At 40.2% G+C, this 23110-nt stretch overlaps 2 protein-coding genes across 3 annotated transcripts; both read left to right on the top strand.

Annotated features, from left to right (window-relative positions):
- Window positions 1-202: 202 nt before the first annotated feature.
- Window positions 203-14582, top strand: smarcd1 (SWI/SNF related BAF chromatin remodeling complex subunit D1). 2 transcript variants are annotated; one of them, XM_072381747.1, is made up of 14 exons: window positions 203-432; window positions 3961-4139; window positions 4865-4907; window positions 5764-5886; window positions 6055-6177; window positions 6357-6473; window positions 6682-6783; window positions 6885-7046; window positions 7364-7461; window positions 7798-7854; window positions 8667-8802; window positions 10210-10332; window positions 12234-12335; window positions 13068-14582. In XM_072381747.1, the coding sequence occupies exons 1-14, from the start codon at window positions 247-249 to the stop codon at window positions 13119-13121; spliced, it is 1605 nt and encodes a 534-aa protein (XP_072237848.1). In that variant the 5' UTR covers window positions 203-246; the 3' UTR covers window positions 13122-14582. The 2 variants fall into 2 exon arrangements, with proteins under 2 accessions (XP_072237848.1, XP_072237849.1); XM_072381748.1 differs by lacking the exon at window positions 7798-7854.
- A 1358-nt stretch (window positions 14583-15940) lies between these two features.
- Window positions 15941-21298, top strand: LOC140303120 (glycerol-3-phosphate dehydrogenase [NAD(+)], cytoplasmic-like). Its single transcript, XM_072381746.1, has 8 exons — window positions 15941-16064; window positions 17665-17842; window positions 17951-18091; window positions 18582-18720; window positions 19440-19552; window positions 19825-20061; window positions 20160-20266; window positions 20711-21298. The coding sequence occupies exons 1-8, from the start codon at window positions 16021-16023 to the stop codon at window positions 20805-20807; spliced, it is 1056 nt and encodes a 351-aa protein (XP_072237847.1). The 5' UTR covers window positions 15941-16020; the 3' UTR covers window positions 20808-21298.
- Window positions 21299-23110: the final 1812 nt, after the last annotated feature.

Here is a 23110-nt window from a genome sequence, read left to right as displayed (position 1 = left end):
TTTGATCCACTCGATTAAGTAATTTGATACAAATGTTCTTTGGCATATGTCAGAGGTAAGGTTACACATTAAAGTCGCTATATCGATTTTTTTAAACACCGTTTTTGCTTTCAACGGGGTCAGTTTTTTTTCTGGAGTACCACAAACAAACAGCAGGGGACGTTGTGGTAAACGGTCCTCAAAACTCGTTCTCGTTCTCGCGGTAACTCCGTACCTCCTCCACCGGCGGCGACACTCAGAGAGGAGATGGCGGCCAGAGGGGGGTTTCAGTCGGCACCAACGGGTGGTGGTGGTGGAGCAATGGGACCTGGGCCGCCAGTACCAGTCGTGGGACCAGGAATGGGGCCCGTGACTCCATCTGGAAGAATGGGACCATCTTCAGCGGCGCAGAACCACATGTACCGCTCTCCAATGCCCGGGCCTGGGTACCCGGTGAGTTATCGCTCCATCTTCGCTGCGTTAGCCAGTCCGCTAGAACAAAGCCGTTCACCGCTGCTTTGTCACAAGTGGCTAACGCTAACTACCGTCCCCTTGCAGGCCATGGTTAACACTTGCTGGTGAACAGGTCGACAAGTGGCGAGCACTCTGAAACATTTTAATTGCTCACTTTGAACCACTGTCGGAGTTTGTTTCTTGTTTGAATCTGCTAACCCTCCCGCCTGCTAACATAAAGATTAGCCTATTAGGCACAGCAGCCAGTTAGCTTAGCTTGCTAACGCCGTTAACTGTTTCGATCAGTGTTTTTATACTAATCTTCTCTTCGGTAGGGCTCGAGTGGTTTACAAACGATTAAATAAAACGAACTTGTAATGTTTAACTGCCTTTCCATGATGGGGGCCCGGTTTCTGTTTAAGTTAGAAGTTGTAAAGTCAAGTCTGGTTTTGAATGGAAAGCCTGCACTGACAAACTTCACAATCAATGAAGATTCCTTACTGAAGTAAAAAAATATATATTAACACGTCCGATAATTAAACCAGTACCAGTCTGTATCCAGTGTACAGTACGTGCAGTTTGCTGTATGCAAACTGGTGTTTCCACGTTGCAAAGGCATTATCGGTGCCTGCATTTGGTAAAGCTACGGTAAACTGTCTGGAAATGGTATTGCACACCTGGAAACCAACATGGTAACAATGTAAATGTTTAAATATTATCTTTCAAACCGTTAACTAAACTCAGGTGCAGTAATAGCAAATCCTAGATGTTTGGGTGACGATCAAAGTTGATCAAATCATCTGGTATCAATGGCTAAAATAAAATCAAGGCCATTTTTTTCACCACATACACTAATGAATTGGATGGGAACAAGTAAAGCCACTGTTCAAAGATTTCTGTCTTGGCTAAGTCACCTATTACAGTGCCACCTCATCCTAAAATCCGGACTTCGTGTCATTGTGTTATGATATCTTGAGTTAAACGCGTTTTTACTGATCGCATTACTAGGCCAGCGAGGTTAAACTCTTGTCCTTAATCGTCAGGGTCATCGTGATTGTGGCATCATACTGAAACATTTTGGTTTCATAATAAAGTTGTTCTAAATGCCACAAGTACTGTTAGAGTTTTGACCTTTGTCCCGTCCCTGTGCACCTAGGAGTTAATTCTGCTTGATTTCAGAGGATTGCAGATATCTACAGAAACACTTGTCAGTTTCATTCTGTGAATATTGCAGAAATGGAACATGTGAAAACCGCCATTTCTGAGATTTTTACAACTATAAAACAATCTTCTAGATCTCCTACATTTCTTAAACTGACATGAAGTGTTAAGAGGAGCTCAAAGAGATCTTCCTACTTCAACTAATAACAGTTTCCAGCGATTTCAGACTTTAAACTTGAATTGTTCCAAATCTATGACTTACTACTCAAGTAATACTCAACTGGTAGAATTAAGAGGTTAATATTTGCACTGGGTCTCCTAACAGCACACAGTATCGGATCATACATCCACACCATCATTAGATTATAACTTTTTACATTCAGTCCTCCTGGGTGTGTGCATTCTTTTAAATGGCTGAGCTTTTGTTGGATCGTGCCATCTTAACTAAATGCTGTCTCTTTGGGTGCAATGTTTGTATTTTATTTCATAATAGATGACTAATGTATCTCTAATCTGCAGCAGTTGAAGGATTTTAAGAATACTGCCAACCTGAAATGCGGTTCAGTGAAAGGATGTTGCATCTTTTTTTTTTTTTTCCCTGTCCTTGGGTGCTTTCACTCCCAGAGGCAGCCTTTCAAAACACCGTCAAAAAAGAGGCTTCATACTCTGAATGCTGCAGTTCTCCAGTTGTTCTCAGAAAAATCAAGGTCATGCTGATGTACAGTGTAAAAAGCACTAAATGGTTGACACGTAGTCCCTTTCTGCCTACACTGGGCTTTTTGGAAAAGGCAGTGCTTGTGTTGTTGGAGTCGGTCATTCTTCCTCCTTCCATCATAGATTGAAGAGAGGGTGTTTTGCTTTCATTTGTCTCATTTGTTGGGGTGGCTGCTGGAGGAAACGTTGCAACCAGCGATTTGTGATTTATCTACTGCTCTCGTCCGTACTCATGCAGTCAAATACTAGAAGTCGTCTATTTGAGTTTTTAGCACATGGCTTGGTGAGTTGGTTGATGTTGTTGCTCTGTATTTGCTTGACAGCTGACGCTAATGTCTGTTATGGAGATCTATTGATATCAGAGTATTGGAAATTAATGATTATTTATAGATTTGAGTTTGATGTTCTGTTCTTCTTTCTTTTTTTTTTTCTTCTTTTTGTAAGATTTGTTTGAATTAGTGTATTTACTTAAGAAGATGTGCTACTAATTTGGTGGCTGTGTGTACATTAATATTTGTTTCTACTGAGGCCACATCATTTAATCTGCAGTTGAAGCAGTTTAGGTGGACATGGGTGGTGTTGGTGCCAGATTTTCATAATCTGAGGCTTGGGGTTAAATCATTAGCAGCTTCCTTTTGGAAAAACTTGCTGGAACGTGTTGCATCCACTATATTTATTTGTAATAACGATGATATACGATCATAAAAGGCTTTTTGTTGTTGTTGACGGAATCAAACCTTTTTTGATCAGACAGCAGATTGCATTCTGAAAAAGCTCATCCCGCCCATAGTCTTCACAGGACTTATTATTTCTGGACTAAAATTCAGTGTACTTATTTTTTGTTGTATACGGCAGTTAATTCTTACATTTACAAAATAGAAACCATTTGTGTTAGATATTACTACTGATCCTCTGCGTTCATTCAAATTCCAGAAGTATTGTTTTTTTTTCTGTAAAAGTATAAATATCTTCCATGTTCTACAGAAAACTTAGCACTGACGTTTTCTTAAATCAAAAATGCTGTTGCACATTGGAGGGTAGAGGTCTTTGTTTTATTTCACTATTTTAGTGGGCTTATATCCCAGCTTCCATTGGGCGAAAGGTGGGCTACACCTTGAAGGGGTTGCTAGTCCACCGTAGGACCTACACACAGACAAACACACTCTCACACTTACCTCTGAAGTGAATTGATTGGGAAGGTCCTGAACTGAACTGTTGCCAGCTTTCATCTTCATCACTTTGTGGCTTTCTGTGACCTTTTCTCACTAGTTGTTATGAAAAAATTGAACATCATTTTGTACACCATGTCGCTCAAACGTAATCTTTTCATTGAAGAAACTGACCCTGCACATAACATGTATTTTAGCTGTGACATGGTTACAAAGAAACAACAACAGCCTTAAAAAAAATCATTCAAATTGGACGACTAATCAGAAATGACATATTTGTCCAACTGCGGGATTCTGTCACGTTTCAATTTCTTATTAAAACCCTTTTTTACTCATCAGAGATTACTTATTAAATTCTGGTGTTAAAAGCTACAATTGATCTTGGACTAACGGTGATAAACAGGAAACGTATATGTTGATGCACAGACCAGAGAAACGGCAAAGACTGAATGTGGCAGTCATCCTATCTATCATTTCTCTGCAGAGACCAGGCATGCCCCCATCCAGCCGTATGACCCCGCAGGGACCAGCCATGGGCCCCCCAGGATACGGCAACAGCCCTGTGTCTCGCCCTGGGATGCCTGGCGTGATGGATCCGTCTCGAAAGAGGCCGGCCCCCCAACAGATTCAGCAGGTTCAGCAACAGCAGAATCGCAACCAGCAGTAAGTTCTCACTTATTCTCAACCTGGCTGCCCTGCTTCACCTCAGACAGATACCAGTACTTTTAGGCGGTACTTAACTGTAATTGCCTATATTGGAACAATAGTGAGAATCTGTAATGATTTTAGTTTGTTTTGCTGAGAAAATAGTATCTGATCATGTTCAGAGCTCCGTTTTTGTATCTGACCGCTGTAACTCGGTAATTTATCCAGTTGAGGATCTCGTTTACATTTCCAATTAAAACGGGGACACGTACAGTTGTGTAAAAGAAATAGCCAAACTTAAATAAATTTGAACCCAAAACTTACTTCAAATGCTGTAAAACCTCCTTTTTTTCCCTTAAATGTTGGTATGGAGCCCTAATGCAGATAAAAATGTGATTGATCACGTGATTTTTGTAACCAGTTAACTTCATCATTATTGACAACTTTCAGTGTCATTATTATTGTTAGTAGTACTAGTGGAGGTTGTTCTTTTTTTCTTCTTTCATTGTACTTTTGGGTCTTGGGTTGTTAGTCTGTCCAAAGATGGACCCATCGCAACTCAAGCTCATTCCAGCACTCTAAATGAGGGACCTAATTATCTTATTGGATTTTAATGCAGCTTTTCTCATGGTGTGGAGCAGCTTTTAAACTGTAGATATCAGACTGAAGGATTTATCTATAAGATGCTCCAATAATCATGGATTTCACACATATTTATTTTTTATAATTGTTTGTATTCACAGCACAAAGAAGAAGAAGATGGCTGATAAAATTCTACCTCAGAGGGTGAGTATTAGACTGTTGTGCATGGAAATCAGTTCTTTCTGGTTTTCTTTCTGTTTCAGAGATTACATCTGTTAGCCCAACTCAACTCGATGACTTTAAATTTGCTCGTATAAAAAAACTGGGGCTAAGAAATGACAACTTTATTATGGTGGGATGGTGTCTGTCATGAATGTGAGCTTCAGTGTGACCATTTAACTCATAACTTCATTTATGCCACGTTGTCACACAAATATCTTTTCCGTTTTGCTCTCACAGATGTAAGCTTTCATGCTTTTGTATGACCTCAAATCACAAGTTTCTCTGTATACCACAGCTACATATTAAGATATATAAGACAAATATACTCAGTGTTTGAATTGTTAAATTACAGTGGAAAGACATGGAAGCAGTTAAGCTGCATGCTTGTTGACAGTTTAATGCAGCGCCTGTTTAATTGTGTCTGTCTTTGAGACAGCGCAATTAGACAAAAATGCTGCCACAGGTTTTATTGAGCGCTCCAAATGGAGATGAGTTTGACAGGTCTCTGTGATCTGTTGTTTTCTCGTCCTTTGGTTCACGAGGGTTGGGGTTAGAGAGTGTAGTAATTATGATATAACCAATTGTTTGCAGTCACAGCTTAGTTCGCATGAGCAGAGATTTTTTTTTATTTTTTGTCCCTCTCTTGGTCTGTCAAGCTTGAGGCTTGTGACTGACGGAGTTAAATGCAGAGTAGAAACCCAGCAGAGCTGTGGGCATATTATCTTTTCATACTGTCATCAATATCCACATGCCTGGTCGACAACAGATGATGGATTTCTTCTGTCGTAGTTGCGGGGTGTTGCAGCTGTGTTCACTGGTTGGTTTTGGTTTGTCCTAGATCAGGGAACTGGTCCCAGAGTCTCAGGCTTATATGGATCTCCTTGCTTTTGAGAGGAAGCTGGACCAGACGATCATGCGTAAGAGGCTGGACATTCAGGAGGCCCTGAAGAGGCCAATTAAGGTTTGTTTCTGTTACACTGGTTATTATACCTGAAATTAACATAAAGTGTATTAAGTTAAATGTTAACTTTGAAGTCTGTGCACCTCTGTTGCTCATTGGTGCAGACATGAAATCTATGTTTAGTGGAAGAGATTTGAATTTTTCCTCTTTTTTATTTTTATTTTTTAGCAAAAAAGAAAACTTCGAATCTTTATATCCAACACCTTCAACCCTGCAAAACCCGATGCTGAGGATGGAGAGGGAACAGTGGCATCATGGGAGCTACGTGTCGAAGGGCGTCTGCTGGAAGATGTAAGCGTTGCGGTTGAAATTTTTCTGACTTTTCTACATTTAAGATGTTCATTTGTACCATCGTAGGTTAATGTGACTCGCATTAAACGCCTTTTGTTTTAAACTTAAATCAGGTTTCTTGCAGACACGAGCAAAGATCTTAGAACGATTTAATTTTCTCTTTTATTTATTTCGTAAAGACGGCCGTGTCTAAGTATGAAGCCACCAAGCAGAAGAGGAAGTTCTCATCGTTCTTCAAGTCCCTTGTGATTGAATTGGACAAAGACCTGTACGGTCCGGATAATCATCTGGTGGAAGTAAGGACATTTCTTCTATTTTTAGATCTGTTGGTTTTCCTTTCTATTAGAATATTTTTTAGCCTTCTCTTGCTTTTAATGTAATTATATTACCATCAATAATCTGCTAATTTTATAATCTATTTATTTTATTGGGTTGTCACAGTATTTCTGAGTGTAATGTGTAAATACTCTACCTGTTTCTGATATGTTTCCTGTGTTTATTTAGTGGCATAGGACTGCCACCACCCAGGAGACTGATGGTTTCCAGGTGAAGAGGCCCGGTGACGTGAGTGTTCGCTGCACCGTCCTGCTCATGCTTGACTATCAGGTAAATCCTCGGGGAATTTAGACTGCTTTTTGACGGTTTCTTTCCAGTGTTCTTGAGATATATATTAACCTTGCGTTCCATCATTCTTCCTCATCATACAGCCCCCTCAGTTCAAGCTGGACCCCCGACTGGCCCGTATGTTGGGTATCCACACCCAGACCAGACCGGTCATCATTCAGGCCCTGTGGCAGTATGTCAAGACCCACAAACTCCAAGACCCTCACGAGCGCGAGTTCATCAATTGTGACAAATATCTTCAGCAGGTGAGTCGTCACTTTTTGTGAACTGCAGCAGATGAGGCCTCTTTAAACATGACAACATAAACTGTAAGTGGATCATAGTTGTCCTGCTTTATGTCTGCTCTTGATGTTGATGTTGTCTCCTCTGCTCTCTGTTTGTCCTTGTATGGCGACTGTGTCTCTTTGTGAGTCACTGTCTTCTCCACTGTGCATTTTCCCCTCACTTTGTCAGATAAACAGAAGATTAAACGTGTGATCAGATTTTTAGAATAGTTCCCAGATATTTAGCAGAGGTTTTGTAAGACTAAGATAATAACTGATGTTTATCCGTATCTTTGAAGATTTTTGAGACCCAGCGAATGAAGTTTTCTGAGATCCCCCAGCGCCTGCATGCACTGCTGATGCCACCAGAACCCATCATCATTAACCATGTGATCAGGTAATTGTATTAGAATTGTGAATGAGGTCATCTTAACTACACATTCGGCTCCTTTCAGGATGCTTTTAGAGTGCAGATTAACATGAGTGCTTCTGTCAAGTCAAGCTTAGTCTGAATTGCAGCAACATTTAGGCACAGACATTCACAAGTTAGAGGAGGGTTTATTTTTAATATTAGCTGCTTCTCAGGGGAACCCTACAGATTGCATCACTGGTAGAAACAATGCTGTTAAGACTTTCACTCTGTAGTTTCCTGTACCATTGTTAGGAGCAGTGTCTTATTTTTTTCATTGCACTAGAGCTGAATGTATGGGGGGGGCTATGCTGTGTTTTGCAGACATACACGTGGCACTCAGGGAAGATTCAGCTTTGGAGAAGGCTGGAATTCGGAAAAGTAAACACAGCTTTTCTAGAGATGACAACAGCTATGCTCTTGAGTGTTACTGCAATAATTCTAACAATTATTTGTTACGCCACCGGTGGACAAACTTAAGCTGAAAATCTATATTTTCGTCTGCTCCCATCCATTGTGCATTTATTAGGCTTATATGGGTTGTCTTGACAACAAATATATTTTGATAAGATGCACATTTCTCTTCAGTTGATGTTTGGTATTGTGCAAATCCTAAATATAGTATGACTCTCTCCATCACTGTCTGGGTATATGGAGAACTAGAAAAAGGTTTGCACACACCTACTCATTTTAAAATGAAAACTTATTCCTTATGACTGAATCAAGCCATCAGTAACCAGCCTGGTTACTAATGGCAACTAATGGCTGGTTGGCTTCAACAAAGTATCACTTTTAGTATCCTTTATCTGTTAAATTGTGAGGCAATAGTGAGTGATTCCTATAGTAGTTTTAAATTAATGAGTTTCTTTGATGATTGTTTAAAAAACTGTTATAAGAAAAGGAAATCTGCCAATTTCAGTCAGAGGATGGAAAATTATAGTTTTTGTTTGTAATTCTTAAAAATGAGGATTTCCCAGTTGATTTTATGTCAACTGATCAATCTGCTGACAGCCAACTGACTGTTTCACCTTTAGTCGTTTAAGCAAGTAATGGATGGTCAGAACGTTTGAAAAGAACAGCACTTTTCCTGAATATAAATAGTAAATTGCTGTTTAAATCCAGACACGCTGGTTGATGTCACCACAGGTTGTACCGCATGTTATCAAAGCTTAGCACACTGTGTTTTTCACCAGTGTGGACCCTAATGACCAAAAGAAGACCGCTTGCTATGACATCGACGTAGAGGTGGACGACACTCTGAAGACCCAGATGAACTCCTTCCTGCTCTCTACAGCCAGTCAGCAGGAAATAGCAGGATTGGATAACAAGGTACAGACCTTTGCCCAGAAGTCCACTGGTTCTGTTGTGTTTTCCTTAGCTTTAACGTTTGTTCAGAGAGTTTTTAACAGATGTGTTTATGGTGGGAGTGATATTCCCCGCATGTTTTTTGACATCTAGATCCCTTTTTTTTCTACTTAATGGCCCTCTTCACACCCTAAAACATTAGGTATGAGATGTTTCAGATAGTCCATCATTGATCAGTTGTCTTAAAGATGCAGATCTTTCCAGCTTACCATAAGTTGCCGTTCCTTTTCTAGACCTCTTTTAAAGCCACACTGATGTATTTCGCTTGCTTTCTTGCTTATAAACCCTTCCTCCGTATAGCTCAGCATGTTGATGTTCTCCCAAATTGCGAGCCCAAATTTTCCTGTTGAAATTGCTACCTGTGTATTTTTGTCCTCTTTAAGCTCAGTTTTGGGGTCAGTCAGGTCTTCTTGACCTCCCACTAGCAGTCATTACCTTGACTGGGGTGGCTGTAATCACATTGATAAGGCTCAAAGCCATCCTGCTGAAGGACGTCCCTCTGTGTAGTCTTTGTTCTGAGACAACCCCACAATGTAAATACACAGAAGTTGTTTACACCCAATGGGCGCCATTCATTTTGCTACTACGTTGCTGGTATCCACCCTGTTCCTGCACACTTTCAGAGGCAGCGTTTAGCTTAACCTGAGTAACTTCTCTAAACATTGTCCTGCAGATGGAATTCATTTTGAAGCCAACAATGTTTCAGTGCGTCACTGCTCACTTTCAAGCAGTCTTCTTCTCTGCATAGCTGTATTTTTTTGGCACGTTATCACGGCATGTAGTCCACTGGAGCCGTTTGAAACCCTTTGTTAGAGCATGTATCAAAAGAGATCAATACAAGTGAGATCCACTCACAACAAAAAACAGTGTATACTCGCAGTCTTCCTTTTTGCATACAGACCACAGATAATATAAGATTTAACACTTATTGATGTATAATAGCATACAGATGGGTACAATTTAAATGATCACACAGTTTCAAGCATGTAAATCTGAGCCATAAATGCTCAGATTTACCCCGGAAAAGACTCGGGAGGGCAGTCACTCTTCCAAATGCAGTTTTCTGTGTACACAACAGCAGGTGTTGAAACAACTGGTCAAAAACAATTGAGCAGAGTAATTCAAGCTCTAAAGAAATTAAAAGTAATAACAACGATAATGTATAATAACCATTAGGAGATACCCTTCATATAACAGTTTTTGGAACATCTAATGAGGAAAACCGATCGATTAGGGAAATGTTTGTCCTCGCATGCTCATTGCTTCTGATATTCTGTTTGATCAACCCTATCAAATTGATTGATGATTGCGACAGAGGTTTTATCGCTCTTGATTCTTCGAATTTGATTATTTGATCTTGATTCTTTTCAGATCCATGAAACAATTGAGACTATCAACCAGCTAAAGACCCAGAGGGAGTTTATGTTGAATTTTGCCAGAGATCCTCAGGGCTTTATCAACGACTGGCTCCAGTCCCAGTGCAGAGACCTCAAGGTGAGTTTGTCTGTCACAACCTTCGACTGCATCTTTTATCTTTGCTCCAGTGTCACAGCAGATAATGTTGCTTTTTTTTTTTTTTAAAATAAGTCACCTTCAGAACTCGCAGATGTTGTGTATTTACGTTTGAATTCAGAAACACATCTTCACTCTCCTTATGTTTTAACCATAAATATGCAGCTACATTGTCAGTCATTCAGATGAGTCGAGGCTGAGTAAGTATTTTCGCGGGAATGTGTCATCCGGGATGAATTCCCTCATGGATCAGAAAGATGAAGAGGCAGCAGTAACCGTCTTTCCATTGAAAATTCTCTTGAAAGATCAGATTGTATCGCGTCACGGAGATGGCCGTGATTTATCATTTTCCATCACAGAGTATTGCCATCGTGATTTTCCATAGAGCAGTGTCACTGTTTCCGTCTTTTTAAAACCGTTTATGCTGAATAAAGTGGTCCCTCATTTGGGGCAAATATGTGATTAGATTTTTTACAAGATGTACAAAACTGATTGACAGCCTCTAAAGCAATGCAGCCATACTAACACAATGGTGACAAGTCAGATTGTAGTGATTCAGAGCCAGTGTTTCAATCTGCTCTCCCTCAAAGGCCAGAGGCCAAATCCCTTTTAAGATTACTTTAGGATGGTCTTTTGAAAAATAATATCTTTGTACTTGAATAACCACAGCGGTTTATTATCTGAAGTCCCAGTGTCCAAATAACTATGAAATCGTGAAATAAGGATGTTTAACTTTCCAGGTTTTAATTGATTTATTTAAAAAAGGACAAGATGCATCAGTCAATATTCCAATGAGCTAAACGGAAATACTTCCAAGTGGGTCTAAGGGGTAATTATCGGCACTAATTCCTGTCCCTTCATAAAAAAAACAAATGACTCTCAAGGTTAATTAGATTTTACTCTGTGACTGTATCTTTGACATAGAATGGGGGAAATTTTGTAAGAAATCATAACAAACATAACGATATTGAGAATACAAGCATGCACATTCAGATAATGAGCAGAGGGATGCTATGTTTAGAGTTCAAAAGTGTCAGTGAGTACGTGACCATCTCTCACACACTGAGCTCCCAAGTGTTTGGTCCATCATGAGTCTTGTTGCTTGAACACAAGTTATTAATCCCATATTTTTTGCTCCTCCATGCTCCGCTGATACTGAGTAGGCTTAGAGGTGACATTCTGATCATGTCCAGAGGTCAAAATCAGACACCATGAACCATTCAGTCAGTCCAATTATAAAAATGGGGATATCTGAGTGTTTCAAAGAGTGTTGATTTATTTTTACAGCTTTTAACGTTCACTGAAAGGCCCAATTTGTCCAAGTTACCCCACTTCCTCTTTATCTGCTAACACTGAGCAGGTAAAAGGTTTTGCCAATAATGCTTTTTTGTTTCACTCTTTTTCTCTTTTAAAGACACAAATTAAAATGTTACTGAAGGGAAGACTTTTCTTAATATCAAAATAACATGGATAAAAAGAACTCCCTCTGGTAAACCTTTTACTCGAGTTTAAGTGTTTGGTCACGCTTTTCAGTCTTTGGGGTTCAAATCCAGCCTTCAGCTGTGTGAAAACGAGCTTTCCTGCAAACGTGACGCTTGATGCTGCTCCTACAGGTGAAACACAGGAGTTCAAAGTCAAAGAAGACTGTGAAAAATACACTAACATGTCTGAATAGATGCATGTTCACCTTCGCCCAGCTTCTGCTGAGTGAGCAGCTGTCACCCACTGCCATAGTTTGTTCTGCTGAAACTAAAACTGAACACTCTCAGTCCTGAGCTTAAAGGTAGCTCTCACAGCAGCTGCTAATGAAGACCTCTTGCCGTTCATTAGCTACAGCACTAGTTGAGATGGAGCCTGGTCCAATGATGTTTTTATGTTTGCAGACCATGACAGACGTGGTTGCAAACCCAGAAGAGGAGCGAAGAGCAGAGTTTTACTACCAGCCCTGGGCTCAGGAGGCTGTCTGTCGCTACTTCTATTCCAAGGTAACTTTAATCTTTTTATTCATTCCATTAGATGTTGTGCCCCTTATGTTTAGACGCCAAAGTCCTTCTACTTCTACCCAAACTGATACAATTTTCTGTAAACAGTCCTGGTCCTCAAAGGGTGGAACGGTGAACTTTGGTGATCAGATGTACTTTGTGTTTTGGGTAGATTATTTTAAGTATCAGTCTGCAGATGTCTTTCTGTCTGGAATGGCAGTCGATTTGAGTTGATTGTGTTCATTTTATATCCAGCCTCTCATTGAACAGGACTGAACTTGGAGCTTGTATTAGCCAGGCCTTCTTCAGACTGCCAGTATTTCTACACACACATCTCAGTTCAGGCAGTGGAGTCACACAAATTAGATTTGAAAATGTCTTTTGCATCATTCACAATAGGACACATGACAACTGCTTCAAATTCAGTCGTCAGTAGGGCCCTTGCAGGCTGAATGCTGTGGATGACAGCATCTGCAGAAAGCTTATTCAGTTGTTTGCAAGTCGCTTTTGGGACACTCATCTGCAAAGGCTAAAGGAAGCTAACGTTGGAAATCCACATAAGCACATTGATTACTTGTGAACAACAGTTTGGACACTCTGACCTGAGGATCTAGTTTGTGAAACTAATCTGAAATACAACCTGGGCGTAGCCTGGTTGCTTCTATTCTGCCTTGTGTTGACTGTTATCATGACATTATCTCCTGTTCATTAAATTGTCTCTGAAACATCTTTCAGGTGCAGCAGAGACGACAAGAGCTGGAGCAGGCGCTCGGCATCAGGAACACCTGAAGAAGTGTGTCCTCATCGGGCAAGAGATGAGACGAGTTGTGCTCTTTGACACGACTGGAGTATGTACGTGTGTGTGTGTGTGTGTGCGTGCGTGCGTGCGTGCGTGTGTGTGGGATGTTCAAACTGAATTACTCATAGTCATAGATTCCTAATGACTTCACTGTTAAATAGGATGTCGGTTTTTCTTTTCACCCTGCAGCTTAGCAACTCTTCAGTTTGGTTTCTACTTTGACTTTTTGTGTCAGGGTTGTTTTTTTTCCCTCCCCTTTCAAACCACATCTTCTCGAGCACGTTTTTTCTTTTTTATTATTATTATTTTCCGTAGCGTATCTTAGCCTGTAAACATTCCTTTAGAAGATTGTACCCATGTGAAGAGTAGAGAGCAGATTGTTCCTGAAAACTTTTAATGTTTTTCAGGAACAAAAAGATGCGTTGAGCCAGCTGTGGCTCTTTGTTCCCTTTCTTTGGAGAGTCTATGCTCCTAACCAGCCCCCCCACACACTTGCCCATTGAGCTTATATTGATTGTGACCGTTTGGCTTCTTTGCTGCATATTGACTGTTCATGTGTCACTTTGATTTTAGTTGTCATTGGCTCGTTTGACAGCGTTGCAGTGTGTGAAAAGCTCCGTCTAAAACAGCAGGGCAGACATTGTTGTGACAAAGCGGTTATCTTTTGTTAACATTGCCATTTGGTATGAAGTTATTTAGTTGTCTTTTCCTTCTTTTTGTTACTATCAGTGATCTTTGTTTTAAAATATGTATTATATCAGTACTTGTCTTGTTAGCTAGTACAGATTATCATGGAAGTAACTAGTATGAGTACCTCTAGTCTATATAGTTTTGTAAATATTAAGCAAAAAAAAAAAAAATCTGATGGATGTGAAGTTGAGCTGTATCACTAAAACTGGCTGATCTTTTTCCTAAGTCTTTGTATACACGCTGCAGATAGTTGAACCAGTATTTATATTGATAAGCCCTGGGTCTCGGAGCGCAGTGATTTGGTTTTTAACAACGTAAAGGTTGCCGTCACATTTAGTAAACCACCTCTCTGTACGGCAGCTTCACGTCACCTTCGAGCTGGGAGGAGTTCAAATGTCTGCAGTTTTCTTTTGATGTATTTCGAGGATGTGCAGAGAAGCCTTAAAACACGTGTGGCAGAGAAGATTTGAGTTGTAGCTTCTTCATACACTGACTGAAAAACTGTCATCTTTGGTTTTTAAAGTTGTTGGAAGTTAAGAGAAAAAAAAATGCTGTGTGAATTTCGTTAATTAAATAAAAGAAATACAAGAATACACTAATATTAAGGGTTTGGGCAGGTACATGAGTTGTGGTGAGTGTTTGCGAACCTTTAGGATGTAAAACATCACAGACTTTAGAATTATGTGAATCTGCAGACTTTTTCATGGACCAAACCTATTTTTCTGTATGTTCTTATGTTATAATAAAGGATATGTAAAATGTTTCTGACTCCTGATCTTTGTAACTATTCCAATATGTATCAGAATTAGTTTTATGTCAACTTATCTGGCAGATGAGTGTTAATTTTAACTGATTAAACACAACGCTTTGCTCCAAAAATCACTTCATTAACAGAAAAAGGTCCTCATTTGGATGTTGAGGGATTCTTTTCTTATATGCAGTGTTCTTAAACTACATGTAGTTATGCACAATGAACATCTTACTACTTTTAAATATTTTATATAAATTTAATGGGATCTCGAAATAATTAATACTGGGTGAAATTGTTTTAAAAAGCAAAGAATTTCCTTCATTTTGAGTCAAAAGGGGGAACTTTTTTTTTTTTAACCTATTTTCTCTCTGATGCTCGTCTGAAGAAACTGAACTTACAGACAGGAATGTAGCAGTTCCTTATTGCATTGAAATCAGTTGTGACCTCTTTTGCAAGTGGTCACAAGTCAAATAGTTTGCAAGCCACTGGTTTAAAATGTAACCGTGTTGTGTTGACTTATGTTATGCTCAGTGGTAAATTTTCAAAAAATGTTAAGGGCTTGAATAAGAGCAGTTGACCTTCCATTTTCCTGGTTATTGAAGACATTTCAGTTCTCATCCGAGATGATTCCTCATTCCTTACTAGTTTGTGGGGAGTCTCGGTCTGTTAGGTCGTTCACCTACATCTCGAGGAGATGGGACCCTTTTGCCAGCAGTTTTGTCAGAGAGGAAACAAGGAAGTCATCATTGCTCTAAGTATCACCCTCTCCTCCCGGGTGCTTTCACAACCACACGTTGGATCTTGTGACCAAAACATGCTTCAGCAGGCAGGTAAATTTATAGGTGAGAATGACTTAAACGACCCACATAATGGTCTGGAAAGTCCGTATCACACATGTGACCTGAGCGACCAGCCAAGTGTGAACGGTCTTTGTTGTAAGCCGAAACTCTTCACCAACCGGTTAAGAAGCCGTTCAGATGAGAAGTGAAACGTCTACCAGAGGCAAACTCTTAGAATTACCATGACCTGGATTACTGAGAATCTACACCGGCATATTATCAAATTAAAGGCATGTGTGCGTAAATGGTTGAAAAATTGATTGTGGACCAACTTCTACCTTCAGCACCACCTGTGATCAAGGGGCGATCTGTTCCTTTCCTAAGATAACACTGAGCTAACGTTCAATCACTGTGATGTAATCAAGTTTAAGTGATAAATTATAAGGCAGAAAAAGCCTTGGTGTAAGGTCAAGTAAAGGCGCTGTCCGCATCTGAATCTTGGACTGACCTGCTGCTCTGAGTTTGTCCGTGAGAGGCGACAGAGCAAACTAACCATCAGGAGAGGGTGTGCCAGAGTCTGAGCCCCGGGTCTGGTATAAATAAAGTCTGCCCCGGCGCTCAGTGCGTCTTCACACCAGCAGCAGTTCTGTCTGGAAACCCAAACACGTTATGGCAGCTCCTAAGAAAATCTGTGTGGTCGGCTCTGGTAACTGGTGAGTAAAAGCTTCCAATTCAACTTAACTGTACGCCAGGACACCGCACAGCATGGAGTTTGGATAGAGGACTGCCTTTGGTGCGTAATTTTGTTCTGTGCATAAGACTTAACATGCAGTGAAGCTTTGGGTGAATTCTCTCGAAAAGTTCTCAAAGTTAGAAAACCAGGGTCCAACTTGCAGATATATTATTGATAGAATTCATAACTTCGCCTGTTGTTTAGCAAGGCAGCAGAGTGGAGGTTCTCTCTTTTATTTGACCGGAGCCTCTGTGCTGAATCAGCCTTCAGTTGGTGTTGATGTCCCTCAACCGGGATGACATTTAGAGCTGGTTACAGTGTGGAATACCACCGCATTACACTTGAAACTATACCGGAGTAAAAGTATGACATCATTATCAGGTTATTATAAGGTTAACTCCATAGAAAAAAAATCCTGAAGTGCATACAAAGACAAATTATGTTTGTTTTTTTGATAATTATTCCAGCTGCAATAACTTCTGAGCAGCACTGGTCTGCAGGAAGCATGTAGGTAGTTTCTACACATTTGGGCTGAATCGATGTTGTGCCTCATATGCCTCATGTTTTACATGTACTTTCAGGATTGTACTTAATACGACCAAGTAAGAAACTTAAATACTTTATTTGCTCACAGAATCTCTGCTGATATGTAATCTTGATATGTGGTCATGAAAAGGGATTTCTTGATGTCTAAGTTCACGTTAAGCGTAAATTTGATGGTTGGTCTTTAAAAAAAACACCAATATTATTGTTGTCTGGATTCGTTCATTCATGCCCCAAAGAGCATTTGAAAGCCAGTGTTTCAGACAACAGTTGTTCTCTTGCCAGGAAATGTTAGAACACATTACTGGAAGTCTTTAACAGTTTAGTTGTGTTTTTCACGGACTGGACATGGTAATTTAACTGATATTTATGGGTAATGGAGTTTTTTCTTTATACCCTGAATTTAAAAGATGAATATGTTGGTTAAGCCTCTCTTGCTTTTCAAGGGCAAAGTCCTTCACATGGCCTCGAATGAGAAAAAAGAAAAAGAAAACAGCAGCAACAAAAGCCAAAACAATTGCAGAATACAAACAGTGTATACTGTATGTAGTCTGTGTCAGTTCTGCTTATAGCTTTCATTTGGCCAACTGTGACCTAAAGGTGGAAATGCAAAATGCATTGTAAATGTTTCCAGGAGTTGAAAAGAAGAAATACATTTGTGTTTTTGTACTATGTGCAACACGGTCAGATGTTTTGGATGCCAAAAAACTTTTCTTTTTTTTGTGCAATGCAGGGAATTGTATCAGTAATCACTGCCATGTTTTTTTTATTAACCAAGTACATTTCAGAATAGTCTGATCCAACCTTGATAATAACTTTACAAGCTCCTTAAAATCGATCACTGCTGACATGAGGACTTTCTCTTCTGTGAGAATACTAATATGGTACAGAATCAATATGTCTGTCCAATCTAAAAGTCAACTCTGCCGCACGACAAAAGAAATCAGAGGGCACCCAGCCTTTTTTGGGAAGCAATAAAATATCATTAGATAGCACCCTGACAGCAGAATGATCATCGTTTGTCCTCTTGTCCACAGGGGCTCTGCCATTGCCAAGATTGTGGGTTCCAACGCAGCCAAGTATGACAAGTTTGACACCACAGTAAACATGTGGGTGTTCGAGGAGACAGTGAACAACCGTAAACTCACAGAAATCATCAACACAGATCATGAAAATGTGAAATATCTACCCGGTCATAAGCTGCCCCCCAACGTGGTGAGTCTGAAAACACTCTGTCCATTTATCTCCAACACCTGTTTGTTCTGTTGGGGGGCGGGGGCACATGCAAAGTGTCAAGGTTACGGTCGTCCTTCTTTTCACCAGGTGGCTGTGCCAGACTTGGCTGAGTCCGTGAAAGGAGTCGACATCCTGATCTTTGTGGTCCCTCACCAGTTCATTGTGAGAGTGTGCGACACCATCAAAGACCACATAAAGAAGGATGCTGTCGGAATGTCTCTCATCAAGGTAACGTCCTCCCGGTCAAACGCAACGTACGAAAGCAGGAACTCTGACACTGCGGGGCTCCACTCATACAAGGATTGGTAGAAAACACCCTCTCACCATTGTTAAGCTTACTTTAGCTCAGCTTTTGAAGGCCTATCCGATTGTGTTTTTTGATCGTTCAACAACACAGTCAAGATGGTCACACCAAATACCCCCCGAAAAGTTCTATCCAAAGATATTTATCAGTTTGTGACTCTGGGAGAGCGAGCAAGTAAAATAGTTAAATTCCCCACATCATACGCATTTAGGTTTTTGAATACGATATTCTTTTTACAACCGGTGTGATACTCATGTAATATTTTTTTTACTTCCATTCACTAAGCCCTGAATCTGCACAGAGCCCCTATGGCCCAGCTCCATATCTGAATATCAATGCTTTTAAACATTTTTTTCTAATTATGTCTAAGACTTTTCTGTGTGAATCTGTTTTACATGAATGTGTTTTCTGCAGGGTGTGGATGCTGGACCAGAGGGTCTGAAGCTTATCTCAGAGGTCATTCGAGGCAAACTGGGCATCGCTGTGACGGTCCTTATGGGGGCCAACATTGCCAACGAGGTCGCCGATGAGAAGTTCTGTGAAACAACCATTGGTATGGAGATAAGTACTTATAAGAGGCCGTATGTCTGTTTGTTGTATAGATTTTTGTGCATGTTAAAGTTACAAAGCTATACATCTATGGGGAGTTATTCTCTCCCACAGAAAACACTGCTCTTGAAACACTTTGTTTGAATTTCAAGCTTATATACTCTGCCAGGTGGCTAAATTGTCCAAAGAATAATGCAAGTGTTTCAGAAAGAAGGTAGAAAAAAGTGGTGCTGAACAGAGACCCATAAAATAAAACGATGAACCGATAAATGAGCAGGATATAGACTTCTTGATAAAATCCCCATGTGTATTAAAACTGGCAATAAACTTAACGAAGAAAGCACACCACTATAATGGAACTGAATACGAGCCTGATATGAGGTCAAGCCAAGATGGTAATCAATAGTGAGACTTTATATTAAGTGGACTGCATGACAAGTTGAAAGTAAGAATCTAAACTAACACTGACTTCATGTTTTCCACAATCAGTGGAAACCCCATAAACACAACTCAACTTTTGGGGCCATTTTTCTAATTAAAGCAAAAGTCTGGAACTGAACTCTTCATTTGAACAAGTGGCATCAGTTTTTGCACTAAATCATGTGCAGCACACTGCAGATGGACCACGGCATCCTGAAATTTTAATGGGATTTGAATAAACTAAATCATTTCAACTGCGTAAATGAAACTGCTGATGGTAACAGTCTATGTTTGTTATGTCAGGATGCAAAGACAAAGCATACGGGCCACTGCTGAAGGATCTGATGCAGACCACCAACTTCCGTGTGACTGTGGTAGAAGAGTCAGATGTGGTGGAGATCTGCGGGGCGCTCAAGGTTTTTCTCCTCCGTCAAACTAATCTTATCCCTATAAAATGATTTCTTAAAATACTGGATGATGCAAACGTTTGTAGAATTTCTTTAAAAGATTTTTTCATCAGGAAAAAACAGCATGTTTGCAAATGCATCAAAGACTGTAGATTAATCGAAGAGAACCTGCTGATAGTCACCAGTTTATTCTGGGTTTAGAGTTTTTAAAGAAATATTTCTCTTTTCTGTCATTAGAGAACTGCTCAGTCACTGCAGCTTATCTCTTGTCATCACTGCAGAACATTGTGGCAGTGGGAGCAGGCTTCTGTGATGGCCTGGGATTTGGCGACAACACCAAGGCAGCAGTGATCCGTCTCGGCCTCATGGAGATGATCGCCTTCGCCAAGTTCTTCTGCACAAGCTGTCCCGTCTCGCCCGCCACCTTCTTGGAGAGCTGTGGCATCGCTGACCTCATCACAACCTGCTACGGAGGCCGCAACCGCAAGATCGGAGAGGCTTTCGCCAAAACGGGCAAAGTATGGAGCAGCTTGTGCCTCCTTCCTGTTTCTATTTGGTGACCACTCTCCTATTACGAACCCCACATGACTGTAACACAGCACATCTTTCTGTTTAGACCATTGAGCAGCTAGAGAATGAGCTCCTGAACGGGCAGAAGCTTCAAGGTCCGGCCACAGCGTCTGAAGTCAATCAAGTCCTTAAACAGAAAAACATGGTGGAAAAGTAAGTGTCTAATATTCTATCAAAAGAAGCTTTACGACAACTTGGCTTGTGCACAATCGTGGATGCATGTAGGGCTCTGCTAAATCTGATAAAGTTGTAATTCTACTGCAGAAGAAAATTGTATCATATTTGCAGCAGGTTTAAAAAAGTTTAAAACGAGTTAAATAGGAATTAATGCCACTCAGTTCTTTATGGTTAAAAATATGTGTTACCATCCAGGGCCTCTAAAGCTCCCCTTATCTTACTTAAGTTAAAGCTTAACTGCCTATGCTCTTTCTGGTAAGCCAAGCAAACAAGCTGCTAACACGCTTTTTATTTACTGTATAGACATAAAAATGGTATCAATCCTCTCATCTTAACATTGGAGAGACAGTGACTAATCCTATTTTCCAAAATGCTGAATTTCTTCTTTAATATTTTTTCATCCCTCCGTCTCCCCTGCAGGTTTCCTCTTTTCACCGCTGTTTATCAGATCTGCTTCAATGGCCACCCAGTCAAAGAGTTCATCAGTTGTTTGCAAAACCACCCAGAGCACTTGTAAAAGACTGACATGGAGACTCGTGAACTGACTTTTACTCGAGAGCTACTGAATAACCAAAGTGTTAATGCGGGGCAGGGAGTTTGGGTGAAGTTTGGCCTGAAACTGACCTCTCTTTTTTGAGTCTCTAATTCGACACACACCTGAGAAAAAGAAAAAAAAAACTGGAGTTTGCTTCCACTCCACCAACCCGAGCTGCTGACAGGAGCATTAATTCTGTTTTCTTCACTGATTGTTGCATAAATCTTCCAAGTCTTAAATATTTTAAGAATTTGAATTGCTCTGCCTTTACATAGGCTGATACACTAACAATGACTGCAGGGTTATGAAATGTTTCCTGAATAAACGTGCCTTTCGACTCATGTGTATGTTTTCCAAAGGAAAACAAAGCACTGAACAAAAACCACCCGCTCTAGATGTTTTTCACCTGGACTTCATAAAATGTTACCACTTATTTTACATGATGCATTTTAGAATAAATTATTGAAGACTTATTTCTTTGTGTATGTGTGTGTGACTGTTTTTAACTTGCTGGTATCTTCCTATAGTATACGCTCAGATACACTGGGAATGCAGCCTGGCTGTAACCCGACCTGAGCTCAGCCTGGCTGCCACTCTAAACTCTTCACCTTTACCATTTTCTGGAGTGTCAAGATCAACCTTTCAAGTGCACATCCCACCTCAGTCACGGTCCTCATAGGTGATGTTCTGCACTGTTCAGTCTGGACTATTACTCACACCAAAACACTCATTTCTTTTAACGTTTCCAGTTAAATAAGTCACAAAAATCAAAGCTAACTCTCTTTTTTACGAGTCAATGTGTTCCATCTGCTTCCTTGAAATGAAACTTCCCACATCCAGCTCAGTCAGAGTAATCTTATTCATAAGGTACACACGCAAAAGTCGTCTGATTGGGTGTGACCTAATCACAACGCTGAGTTTAGTTTTGCACATTTTTCAAAAAGCTGTCGCTCATTTATGTGAGATCAAGAAGTCACTTGTTTGAATTGGATTCCCTCCCGAAGATCCTTTGCATAGTTATTGAGTCAACTGCCCTGCGAGATATCTAATAATAACATGCACCACAGGGGCAAATGTCCATCTATAATTAGCACCAACAGCACTGCAGCTGCTTCATCCCTACTTTACAACACTGACGAAGGGATGCTCTCTTCTGACATACAACCTTTGGGAAAATGAATATATAAATGAATAGATAAATAGGAAATCACCACTGAGCTGGTTTATTTTAAATAAAAGCAAAACACAAACTATTTAATAGCTGAACATTCTGGTTTTGTAAAACATACCTCAAAAATAATAACTTGTTACACTTTGTATTATCATTGTCATTCATGTTAATGTTATTATCATTATGATTATGACCAGCAGTAGTGGAAGTATACTTCAAGGCATGGACTTTGCTCATGATAAACAATATTCTTCAGCAGGAAAGCTCCGGCTCTCTTGAATGCTGCTCAGTTTTGCTGAGTGCTGCTAACCAGAAAAATCACTTTATCTCTCCCAAACCAAACTTTTATTGATGGAATGAAAGAGGTATCCGAAATGTCCAGTGTCCCAGTGCCTGCATATTTACTGTAGAGGTAATGGCTGCCGTCTCCCCTGGTCCTTTACCTGACATCAGCCCCATCGATAACTGAGGAAAAGTGTCTGTTTTCTTCATGCAGTCATCTCCATATGTTTCACTGGAACTGCACTAAACAAACAAAAAGTTCCAGTATCATCTCCCAGCTTAGATTGGTGATTCATCACTGAAAATCACTTTCATCCACAGTCCATGACTGCCTCTCTTTAACCCTCTGAAACCCTGTTTTCTTCTCACCCCTTCAGCTGTTCTCTCACAGGTTGTTCACAAACACTGAGTCCTGATTACTGTCCATTAATCTTTAAAAAAATGTCTTGTTGTTCAGTTTCTATTTTTGAGGCGTATTAGACACCTTCACTGGCCGACCTGTATGTTTCCTTTTTACAACCCTCCGAGTTGGTTTGCACTTTCGTTCTTTGTACTTAGACACAGCTGACTGGGAACAGCCCACATATTTTGGCACGCTTGTGTATAATTACCTGCCTCAGGGAGTTTTAAAATGATTTCTCTTAGTTTTAACAGACAGATGTCTTGTTGTGGCCATATTTCCTGTCAATCACTCAGGTGCAACAGCGCTCTAAAAGTCTGCAAGCAGTCCGTGACCTATGCAGGTACCGTATTTGTTTTAGAAATACAAACGATAAATCCTTTCACAAACTTATTCCATGTGACTGAATGAATTAGTCATATGGACATTAGC

The sequence above is a fragment of the Leuresthes tenuis genome, unplaced genomic scaffold, assembly GCF_036924035.1.
Source record: "Leuresthes tenuis unplaced genomic scaffold, fLeuTen1.0.hap1 SCAF_3, whole genome shotgun sequence".
In the NCBI taxonomy this organism is placed as follows: Eukaryota; Metazoa; Chordata; class Actinopteri; order Atheriniformes; family Atherinopsidae; genus Leuresthes; species Leuresthes tenuis.
The sequence above is the reverse complement of the archived record's forward strand: the minus strand, read 5'-3'. Positions and strand labels throughout refer to the sequence as shown.